The sequence below is a fragment of the Protomyctophum bolini genome, assembly GCF_963924005.1.
Source record: "Protomyctophum bolini genome assembly, chromosome: 11".
NCBI lineage: Eukaryota > Metazoa > Chordata > Actinopteri > Myctophiformes > Myctophidae > Protomyctophum > Protomyctophum bolini.
In genome coordinates, this window is record NC_137872.1 from 24,925,938 (window position 1) to 24,938,505 (window position 12,568).

Below are 12,568 nucleotides of genomic sequence, written 5' to 3' on the forward strand. Positions count from 1 at the left end.
AGCTTTGCGGGGACATGATATGTCTCATTGCTTGCTCATACTGAAACAGTGGTTGCACTTTCTCTTAAAAAATACATATATATAATAGATTATTTTGTTTGTTTTGGAGATACAAGGGCTGGAGGCAAGTCCATTGACTTTATGCACACGGCTGCCATCTTGCCAGCAAGGTGCTAACTAGGTGCAACTTCCCATTGACTGCAGCCCATTCATCCAAAAAGAAAAATCTTATAATTGTATTAAACAATGTCAAACTCACCAACATTGCAGCTGTACAAAAAGCTTGAATCATCCTCTTTCTATCTGCAAAGTGTTTCATAAAAATCCACCGTAGAGGCGTAGACATGTTATGAGCTACTGCCTGTCAAGAAATACCTTGCAGGTGGTTCATTTTCTAAGTGTCAGAGTTTGGAAGCCTCATTATCAGTAAAGCAACCTCCTGCTGCCTCCTGCATGATGTGCAAATTCAAAACAGCTGGTACGCATGGGCCATTGAGTGATATATAATACAACGAATTTCATAATTTCCAAATGGTTTAATGCACAGATAATTACTGTGCCGCTTTTGACGAAAACATGCATGAATGAGCAAAAATGAGGACGTCCTGTCGCACACTTGGAGCAATCATTGGTCAATCATTATGGTTTGTCTTCAGTAAATTATTAAATTACCTACATAAGTAAGTACAGCAAGTAAGTAAAGTTTATTTATAGAGCACCTTTCACAGACAATTACAGTCACAAAGTGCTTTAACAACAATAGAATTAAAACAAGTCAAGAACTAAATCACTAATAAAGTAAGACTAAATTGAAAAAGTAGAGTTAAAATAAAGCAATCAACATTTAACATTTAACCTATGGAAAGGCCTGTTTAAAAAGTCCTTTAAAAATGGAGTGGGAGCTCATTCCATAGCCTATAGCAGGGATACTCAAATAGATTTACCTGTGGGCCACATTACAAAAATGGCAAGGGGCCAGTAGATAAAATTACGACATTAATGATACTTGATAACTTCTCTCTTTCAATTGCTTTATTTTCGCAAAATGTATCAAAGTACAATGTGCATGCACACAATATGTAAATAAATAAATGTGTTACATTTTCTTGCATAAACACAAAGAGCTGTTTCCATAACTGCACAAATTATTGCACATAACATGAGTAGCTGTTATAATAACATAACATGAGTAGCTCTTTGCCTGCCTGCCTGCCTGCCTGCCTGCCTGTCTGTCTGTCTGTCTGTCCATGAGTAGTTATTTGTCTGTCTGTCAATGAGTAGCTGTCTTACTGTCTGCCTGTCTATGCCTGCCTGTCCAATTCTCCATGAGTAGCTGTCTGTCTGTCTGCCTGTCTATGAGTAGCTGTCTGCCTGCCTGCCAGCCAGCAAGTTGGTTAACAGAAAATAAATTGTTATGGCTGAGTAAAATAAAATACAATAAACACAATTTGCCTGAAAATAGATTACCCAGCTATGACCTTTTTCATGAAAAAAAAATGAGTAGTGATATGGCTGACTGAGTAAAATAAAACAATTACCTGAAAATAGATAGCTATAAGTGAAGAGCAATTTCTGCAATTTCCGCAATTACCATTTCTGCAATTTCCGCAATTTCAATTTCCGCAATTTCCTCAATTTCCATTTCCACAATTACCATTTCGCGGGCCTGATGTGGCCCGCGGGCCTGAGGTTGAGTATCACTGGCCTATAGGGGCAAAACCTGCAAAGGCTCGATCACCTTTAGTTATTAGTTTTGTCTGAGGAACAACCAGCAAAGCCTGTGATGTGGATCTCAGTGACCTTCTGGGCACATACGGTTGGAGCAGCTCAGAGAGATAAGGAGGTGCCTGGCCATGGAGGGCTCGGTGTGTATCCTTACAGAATAACATTTTAAAGGCCCCCTTTTTCAAATAAGTTGATGCTAAAGAGGCCCGGGCATGTTTTGAGGTTAACCCATTTAGGCCTAAGGCCGATTCTAAAAACGCCTCTAAATCCTGACCTAAGGTTTCTGAAAAACTTCAAATATTTATATAGCAGCATCAAAAAAATTACATTTTTGAATACTGTACATACTGTACAAGTGTACAGAACCCAAATATGGGTGCCCGGCCTGAGGGGGTAAGATACCAATAGGGGTTCCCGCCCAGAATGGGTTGAGGTCTGTGAAGTCTTCCTTCCGTGTTCCTTCTTAATTCATCTTTCTCCCATCACGTTGCATTTCCTTCCATTTGTTTGCCCACCTCAGATCCCTCCACGTGGACAGTCCTCCTCACATCCCTTCACTGACGACCAGCTATGTCCACGGCACCTCGTCCGTCTCCTTGCTCCCACTGACCGTGGGCCAGAGCCTGCAGGCGACCGCAGAGCGCTGGCCGGACCGCGAGGCCATGGTCTTCCTGCAGGATGGCGTTCGGAAAACGTTTGCCCAGTTTCAGCAAGATGTGTGTGTCCCATGGCTCTGTTGCAAATTAAAAAGCTATACACTGCTGTACCACATTTAAAATGCTATACACTTAGATTCTATTAAGCTGTACCACATTTAACCCGTTAACACCGGGAAAGCATCCTTGTCATTTTAGATTTGAGCTAAAAATAAAAGCATTATTTCTATACTTGGTTATTAAAAGAATAACAGATCTACAAGCTCACAGCGCGGAATTGTGTGTTGCACTATGAGCTTGTAGATCTGCTATTTTGAAAAGTCGTGCAAATGTTTGAATAGATATATCTTTTAAAGTGAAAATGTTCAACTCCAATCTTTGCTTCTGTGCATGGGTCCCTGGAACAAAATATTTTGAAATGGTGGTCGGCTGCAATGCATTTCTGGGGATCAAATTCTTATTTCATATATGTTTTAACTTCTATTATATTATCTGTTTTGCTTAACCATAATGCACATTGAATTTACAATGTGCTTTATGGTTATGCAAAACAGACACCATAAAATATATGGTACTGTATCTGTATGGCATACATACTGATGTAAGCTAGTTGCCTGTGTGGACTTTAGCACCTGCAGAAATGTGAGTGTCAGTTAGGTATTACACTGAAAAAGATAAATTGAGTCTGTTCTTCCAATTATGATGGATGTGATGCATCTTATAATTGTTCTAGAATGTGTAAATTGTTATGATATTATTTGTACTGTTGCAGGTTGACAACGTAGCGGCAGGTCTCCTAGCACTAGGTCTGAAGAGAGGCGACAGACTGGGAGTATGGGGCCCAAACACGTATGAATGGATTCTCTTCCAGTTTGCTACGGCCAAGGCTGGCATCGTAATGGTCAGTTCAGGAGATATCTGCCATGTACAGTCAGTCATATGCAGTGGTGGAAGAAGTACTAGCTCACATTTTTACTTAAATACAAGTATCAATACCACAATTTAGAAATACTCCGTTACAAGTTAAAGTGTGGTATTCAAAATTGACCTACGTTTTGGCATCAAAATATACCAAATAGTCATTATTAGGGATGCACGCTATAATCTGTAGCATGTCGCCCATAAAAAATTGTTGTTGTGAAAACAGACACTTGGAAAAGAGTATAGGCTATTTATTGATTGATTATTAACAGGCTTTGGGCCAAGACCCTAGGCTGGGTCTATAGTATATAGGCTTGTTTCCATTGTTGTCCTCCGTATAATATCGGAATCGGTCTGAATCGGTATCTGCAGATATGACCCTGCAAATAATCAGAGTTTGTATATCGGTCATAATTTCATAATCGTGCACCCCTAGTCATTATGCATTATGAAACACTCTAGTAAAGTAAAGATACGTCAAATTTGTACTTAAGTACAATACTTGAGTACATGCACTTAGTTACATTCCACCACTGGTCATATGCCTTTTTTGTTTGTTAGTTGCCATTGCCGCTTGAAGCTATTGGTCACAAATGATCCTTTAATCAAGCAGTGCTTCCAGGTGTCCAGGTGTGCTGTGACAACCACAAGATACTGTGACAACCACAACACATTATTGGTGTAATTATACAACTATACATAGTACATTATAAGTTTCACTGGGGTTTTTTTTTCTTTCTTTTTTTTTAATTATAAAATGTGACACATTGTGAGCTACTCGGGCACAAACAGTTTGGGAACCACTGCGGTAGCATATACATTTTTGGTTTGTTGATTTTTAGTCATCAAGATTGAAGCCAAATCGGTCACACGTTATCTTTCAACGTAGTTTTGCAATGGTTTGTCGTCCCTGCAGGTGTCCGTGAACCCAGCCTATCAGCTGAAGGAACTGGAGTTTACCCTGAGAAAGGTGTAGTATGTGTCAATAAAATTGAATTGAGTGTGTGAGGCTAGTGTCAGAAAGCATATGGGGTAAGGCCAGTGTGTGAGGCTAGTGTCAGAAAGCATATGGGGTAAGGCCAAAGGTTATCTCTCCGTCACGTTCCTCCACAACACATGCTGTCGAGGAACGTGACCTCGACAGCACATGCTGTGGAGGAAATGTGCAATACACTAAGTTATACATTTAAGGAGATCAAATCACTCATGGGAAACTAAACTATGAGAAGCTTTTCTGGAAACTTTTCTGTCTTTACTGACATTTGACCTGTGACTTGTGTGGTCTGAGGGGGTCTTCCCATTTCTCATGTGTTAAGACCCACCTACTCCCTGAGGCGGTAGGAATGTGTTATAAGCTGAAGCCTGACTGAGTTGTGTTGAGTCAGTACATTGTGTTCCTCTGAATTGTGTCTGTCTCATTATGTTGTTTAACTGTGTTATAAGTGCTCTCCGAAAGATTCCAGAACAATGCCACTGTTTATAAAGTGGAGAAGAAACGTCTGCTGTTTCTGATGACACACAAATACAGTCCCATTTTTGATTTGTCCACACACCACTTAAATGCTATGCTTAGTTGATCAGATTACCAAGGGGTCTAGTCTATACAAGGCCCCCTCCTGTTTTAGCTTTAGGCCTACACTTAATATATTTGGCTAATATTCCCCTCAGAATACTGATGCTGGATTTCAAGTGGATTGATTTTATACTGTATATACAGGTCCAGTGCAAAGCAGTGGTCTGCCCTACCAAGTTTAAAACTCAGAGGTTTTGTGCGATGCTGAGGGAGATATGCCCAGAGATAGGCACATCTGTATCAGGCATGATCAAAGCTCCAAGCTCCAGGTACAGTACACAGAAAACATTTACAAATCACATATTAATCAAAATAATTCCTTAATATGTATCATATTGGCGTATATTCAGTGTCATGGTCAGAATCATGATCGGTATGTCAGTGGTCATTATCTTGTCAGTATCATGCCAGTATCATGTAAGCATCAATGATACTGTCAGTATCTTGTCAGAATTATTGTGTCTCTCTTGTTTGGGAGAAATTGGTCTAACCTGAAAGAGTATTTCCGGTTAACAAAAAAGTTGTTGCTAAATATCATTTACCGCCTTTAAGCAAAAAATATCTTCCACCACCGATTGTGGGAATTCAGAATAAACCCTGCACAACGACGCATTTATTCTCTTCTCTTTCGTTCTTTTTTGCCAGTCTACCAGACCTACGCATGGTGATTGTGACAGACAGCAGACAGTCAGGGATGCTGACTGTGGAAGACGTAATTCAAGCCGCAGGGAGTCAACACCACAGAGAACTGATGGAGCTGCAGAGCAAGCTGTCCTGTGATGACCCCATCAACATTCAGTTCACCTCGGTGAGCTTCCCTACCGTATCCCATCGTACTTATGATGACATTGTAAATGTATTGTAACTTTGCTTCGCATGAGGAAGAGCTGAACATTCTGAAATCTCAGATAAATAATTAAATTATCAGGGAGTGCTTCTTCGGGTCTGACAACTCGGTTTATCGTTTATATATTGGAAGATTTTCACAAAATATTTATGCTACAGCAGGGTTAATGGTTAAAAAAAGGTAATAATCTTTGTCCATCACTTGTTTTAGGGCACTACAGGAAGTCCAAAGGGAGCTACGCTTTCACACCACAATATTGTCAATAATGCCTATTTACTGGGTCTCCGGATGGGTTATGGATGGAGGGTAAGTGCATACGCTGTTGCTCACCAAAAATAATTGAGTTGACTTCAGTTAAATTAGGTATACATAACTAGGATAATTGCAATTTATTTTGCAATATAATTGTTTTGATGTTGAAAATGTTCATGCATTTCCAAATATACAAAGAAATACAGAAATAACAGATCTACAAGCTAACTACGTGCCACAAAGTAATGCGTTGTACAGTAGATCATCTATTTCCTCTGTTTTAAACATTTGTTTTTAAAGTATACAATTATTAAATCCATATATGTCAGTAATTTCTTTTATATTTAAGCTATTTGTCATATCTGCCCTGTGCAACGATACGAAGCCTATATACAGTATGTTCCAATGTTCAGTGCCAAAAACACACAATAAAATCATTCGTTGCAATTATTTGGATGTCAATTAATCGTCAACTTAAATTTTGTAATGGTGACAGCTCTATACAGTATGCTTATTGTATAATGGTATTTCTCACATCAGCCTCAGGTGCGAGTGTGCATTCCAGTGCCATTGTATCACTGCTTCGGTTCGGTGCTGGGAGGAATGTGCATGGCAGTGCATGGCATCACGCTGGTCTTTCCTTCTGCTGGCTTTGACGGGCGTGCCAACCTAGAGGCCATTCAGAATGAAAAGTACAACATGCACTTAAACACTCTAAACCTGACCCCTATTTTTCAATAAATGAATGAATCTCAAAACAATAAAAAAATACATATTTTTCAAAATATCTATAAGGTCACAAATGCGTCACAAATTCACAATATGACACATTGTGAGCTATTTCTGAAATAGGGGTTAAATCTAAGTAATAAATAGAACTGCACTCTGTCAAGTGCCTACTTGCTTGTTGCACACTAGTAGGCCATAATGGCCTACTAGTGCGCAAGCAGAGCACACAAGTACTGTCGACCGCTACAAAGTCAAATCTCAGCAAAAAACGTTTGAAATATTGAATTATTAGGTTTAGCTATTTTCTACGTACCTAGTTTTTGGAGGTAAAAAAGTAAGTCTTATTATGACTTACTTGAAAAGTATTTACCTGTCTGACACTTTTGAGATCTGTTGAAGAACATGAAGGTAACTCTATTTAAGCATTTCAAATTCATTCTTTCGTTATGTAATTAACAACAATCAATTACGTAATGTAGTAATTAATACGGATGAGTGACGGCTTTCGATGGTGACGTATATGTCGATCAGTGTCGGGTGGATTAAAGGAAATGCCTCTATGTATATGTAATTTGTAAGTTGATTAGCGGTATACTGTCGTTACTTTGCGTATGCCCCGTTTGATGCGTGCGTATGTATCGTAGCAGCATATGACGTCAGGGTATAACTGGTATAACTAGCTCTCAATGATGACGTAATAAAGATGTGGATTAAAGGACCCAATGCCTGGGTGTAATTGGTTTTCGATGGTGACGTAATGACGATATGTTTTAGTGTAGGGAGGATTAAAGGTAATGCCCCTATGTATACATGTATGTAATCTGACACCACTGCCATATCAAGCACAATTAGTCATTACGTCATACGCTGGCACGGCGCATACACATCAAACGGCAACATACGCATCGAAGCACTGGACGAAAACTATTACTTGCGCGCTCTGCTTGCGCAAGTAATAATACCGCATGAGTTCTAATACACTGCTAATACACATATACTGTATATGTCTATATGTCTCCCAAAGGTGTAATATTCTCTATGGCACCCCCACTATGTATATCGACATGCTGGGCCAGCCGGATTTCCACAAGTTTGACCTGTCGTCAGCCACAACTGGTAAGAGACCTGTGTGTGTGACCTGTGAGATCAATGGGTTGTTTTAGTGATGGCTTAATCAATATTTTCCAATATTAATCGGCATTTGTGATTACTATTGTGGCGTCTGTGATGTTCATATAGGAATCGTGGCGGGTTCCACCTGTCCTCCTGAGGTTGCCAAGAAACTGATATCAGACATGAAGGTGGAAGAGATGATGGTGAGTACAGTAGCTCATCTGTCCCATATCCTTCCTTTAAAATCCACATTTCAGCAGGCCAAAGGGAGAATGATCGCTTCTCCCTTAGACAGGTGATCACCCATCATATTATAGTGTTTTATATTTTGTTATATTGAATATTGAAATGTCATGTTATCCTCTTAGACCAAGACTGTGTTTGACTGTACTCTGTTGCTGTTTGCATTTCTGCCTAATAAAATATTCAATCAATCGTTTCCACTCCTCACCATCTGCTAGTAATATAGCATGACACTCACATTTTATTCACATACATGGGAAAGCCCCCATTCAAACTCTAGACGGGCCTGCCACAAAGTTATTAGTGCAGCCGCGCCCGGCAGCCGAGTTCTCAACAGGCCTGAAAATTAAGGCCCGGCCCTACCTGGGCCCTCATCAAACCCTGTACACTCAAGATACTGCCCCCGCTGCCACCCTTAGATCTCCATATGGAGCTGACATGTTCTGACATTCCATATGTTGATCTGACCTCATCAAACCCTGTACAACCTAACCTGACCCTGTACTAACCCACCAAGTACACCATACAGTAATGTTCCATATGTGTTGTATATCATACAGTAATGTAATGTTCCATATGTGTTGTATCATACAGTAATGTAATGTTCCACAATGTGTTGTCTATCAGATAGGATATGGAACCACGGAGAACAGCCCAGTGACATTCCTGGGATTCCCTCTGGACAATGAGGATCTGAAGGTCAACACTATTGGATGCATCATGAACCACACTGAGGTAGATGTGATTCCACTGACCACTTCACACATTTTGTCACACTACAATCAATCAATCAAACTTATAATTCACCCATAAGGGGGCTGTATACAGCGGGGTGCAGTACGCTCTAAATAGGTTCACCTTGACCTCAACTGAGCAGTAGTGAAATGTCCTGGCTAAAACCACTGTAAGCAAGGAGTCTGGCAGTACACCATGTGTTAGCAGTCCTGTAAAGCAGATGGACAGCAGCGCTGCTACTCTAGGGCTGGCCAACTTAAGGTGCTCAGCAGAAATATTGTCCATGCCACTATACCTTTATTATCAGCTAGTTGCCTTATGGCTTGGTGGATCTCATGAGGGCTGAATAGTACCCCTTCCTCTTCTAACTTGCCTGTAGGGTTCACTACTGACACAATTGAACAAAGCAGCATAGTGCTGCCTCCAAAGTTCACTTATGTTATCGGCACCGGACACACCTTCAATATTGCAAGGCAGTACTGCTTTCTAAGAACTACAATCTAATCTGTGTGTGAACAGGCCAAGGTCGTGGACCCTGCCACGGGGGACATAGTCCCGCTGGGGGTCCAGGGAGAGCTGATGATCAGGGGCTACTGTGTGATGCTGGAGTACTGGGAGGACCCGGAGAAAACCAGGGAGGTCCTCTCCAGAGACCGTTGGTACAGGACAGGGTAAAAAACGTTTCTTTACTGATGTCATAATACTGCTATAGGCCTACTGTAGCTCCGAGATGAGGTCCCACCCACTTTCCTACCGGGCAGTGGTCGCTCCCAGCGAATATTTTCCACTTTGCACAATTCTTATATACCTATTTCCATACATCGTATCCAAAAAGTAAAGGTCTGACCCACAGGTTGAGAACCATGGATTAAAACAGTGAACAGGCAAATTATATTGAAAATAGTCAGTGCATTTACTGTAAACTCCTGAGTGTTAATTTGCAAAAGTTGCACTTTTTTTATATATATATTTTTTTTATTAAGCTTTTTCAAAATAGTTGCACTATTTTTAATTGTGTTTTTAAATTAACACTCAGGATTTTGTAGCGTACTGAATATTAATATATTATGCAAGAGAGAGGGGAAACGGGGTTCATTGTGAGTTCTGTCTGTACACAGTGATATTGCCAGTCTGAATGCTTTGGGATACTGCCGTATCGAAGGACGCATAAAGGACATGATCATCCGAGGGGGAGAGAACATATACCCTGCTGAAATAGAGCAATTTCTACACACCCATCCCAAAGTACAAGAGGCGCAGGTGAGACTGAGAACCACTAGAGGGCATCAAAGAATTTGGTGAAGGCTCTCCATACCTACCATTCAAAATATGAGTCCGTTTCTGTCAGTTGTCAAAACTTCTTGAGTTGTACATATACACATACAGATGTATTTCATATGGACCATCATAAAGATAATTTATCTGTTAAACCAAGTTGGTGGTAGATTTGGTCTGTGGAAATAGTTATTCATTAATCAATTTAACTCAAACTACGTCACTAATTGGTAATAACAGAATCAGGGCATAAATTATACTGGAATTTGAGCAGGTCAGTTATAAGAAAATGATTTGACTTGATAATAGGCACTATTAGTAGTAACATTTACGCATGCGCTTAGGGGGCAGTGCTGGATTGATAGTAGGCTATCTTTTACCAATGCTAACTGAGGAGAATTGAATATCCACTGCCTTTATCCAATTGCACTGCCACTGAAACATTCATTTGGTTTCCTACATTATCCAAGCCTTTTCCGTTTCTTCACAAGAACCGCATGCTGCTGCTAATATATCCATAGCTAAATGACTGTTTGGGGTTTTGGAGAAGAGTTCAATTTTGAGATGTTCCAGTTTAAATATTTCATGAACAATGAAGATATGACATCCGCATGAACGGTGTTAGAAGTACATTGTTGGTGTTGTGTTTCTCTGCCTGTGTGTCCTAGGTGATCGGGGTGAAAGATGAGAGGATGGGAGAGCAGGTGTGTGCTTGCATCAAGTTAAAGGCGGGCCAAGCCTCCAATGAAGAAGAGATACGAGCTTTCTGCAAGGGACAGGTATGTGGAGGCAGGTACCATTGCACCAGTAGGAAAACTGGTGCAATGGTAACGACGCATAATAACGTTTTTCTTTTTACTGTTTTACTGTATTTTCAGTAAAGTGCCCAGGTGATGTTGTACTATAAATACAAATGAAACTGAAACTGAAACTATATGCTCAATTAACTTACACCAGCAGTGGAGCCTGGAGGGAAGCGTCCTTCGTTTCCCCCACTGTGGTTGGTAGGAGGTGGGGAAAGCATAAAGCCAGGCGTCAAAGTTGAGAAAAGTTCAATTTGAAGCTTCGAGAAAGAGCATCAAGCCAATCAGAAGAGAGCTATGATCTGGCAGAAGCGTGGTGTGGACATAAACACTGACTCAACACCACAGACTAGACTACTGTGTACACAAGTTTCAAATATTGATAACAAAGTTTTGAACTAGCAGTTGTAGGTGTGAAATTACTCACATAAAATGAGAAAACAAACGAGCTGTCAGAGATGAGCACCGTGTGTCTGAACAGCTCCACAGACGAGGCACAGCTGGTCCATTTGGTCTGCTTGGGCCACCGGATCTCTGGCTGCAGCCCAACAGAACTCGCTTATTTATGAGGGTGTCACTCATACCTCATACAACACATCCTATTTATTGCATTTTGTGAATGTTCGCACTACGGACATTTTGCTTTTCCTCACAGTTGCTGTGTGAAATTCAGCATGCAAATGTTTTTTTGGTTTTTTTTAACTACAGATTTCTCACTTCAAGATCCCAAGTTACGTCGTGTTTGTAGATGGCTATCCTCTTACCGTCTCTGGAAAGGTATGACACTTTCAGTGTTGTCACACTAATAGGTATCAAAGTGGTGTAGAGTATTTCCAATTTTCAATAATTGTACCTCTACTCCACTAAATCTCAGAGGCAAATATTGTACTTTTACTCTACTACAATTATTTGAAAACTTTACTTAGCCTACTAGTTACTTTGGCATAAAATAGCCGATCTTACAAGCTCACAATGTGTTTTGCGAGCTTGTAGATCTGGCATTTTCAAAATATTTTAATTATATAATAATCGTACGGATATATTTTTATGCCATTGCTTTCTAAATTGCAGTATTGATACTTACAGGTAAAATAAAGTATAGTAGTACTTTGTCCACCACTGGTAAATGTGAGTGTTTCATTTAGCCTACTGTTTTATTTGTATTTATTTATTTCTATTATAGATTCAGAAGAACAAACTACGTGAAGCCATCGAGAAGCAACTGGGGCTGGCCTGAGTGTGTAAGCTACTGTATGTGTACAGTATGCTGCCTGCTGTGCAATGTCTCCAGCTCAACCGCACATGGAATACATACAGTTCAACGTGATGAATGTGCTGACTCCCATTGAGACAGCAAGACACTGAATCTGTGCGTTATTCTTTGCAACTTAACCTAGGCTACTATTATTGACCACAATGGAACCAAAACCCCAGGGGGCTTTTTGTGCTATCCTTTTAGCATAACCTTTGACTGTCGGTATTACCTGTACTGTTAACAGGCTTGTTAATAAAGTATGAAATAAAATGTTGAGGAATGTTTTAGACAATGTGTGTTGATTGACACAAAACCTTTTGTAGTCAGGGGATATTAATACAATCTGGGAATACATTTTTTACCAAGACTTTTCTTCACCAATGTGTTTGTAAAGGTGTCTACTAACATATCCCACATTGGTTTATATTCAACAACCTTAGG

General features: G+C 40.1%; 1 protein-coding gene across 1 annotated transcript; it reads left to right on the forward strand.

The window, feature by feature from the left end:
• Positions 1–1,783: 1,783 nt before the first annotated feature.
• Positions 1,784–12,109, forward strand: LOC308323375 (medium-chain acyl-CoA ligase ACSF2, mitochondrial-like; the record flags this gene model as incomplete). The annotated part of the gene is made up of 16 exons (XM_080775104.1): positions 1,784–1,869; positions 2,246–2,441; positions 3,154–3,282; positions 4,219–4,272; positions 5,020–5,144; positions 5,521–5,683; positions 5,933–6,028; positions 6,515–6,666; positions 7,728–7,819; positions 7,943–8,019; positions 8,687–8,794; positions 9,314–9,465; positions 9,913–10,054; positions 10,738–10,848; positions 11,581–11,649; positions 12,056–12,109. The coding sequence occupies 16 exons, from the start codon at positions 1,784–1,786 to the stop codon at positions 12,107–12,109; spliced, it is 1,806 nt and encodes a 601-aa protein (XP_080631230.1).
• Between the last annotated feature and the right edge of the window lie 459 nt (positions 12,110–12,568).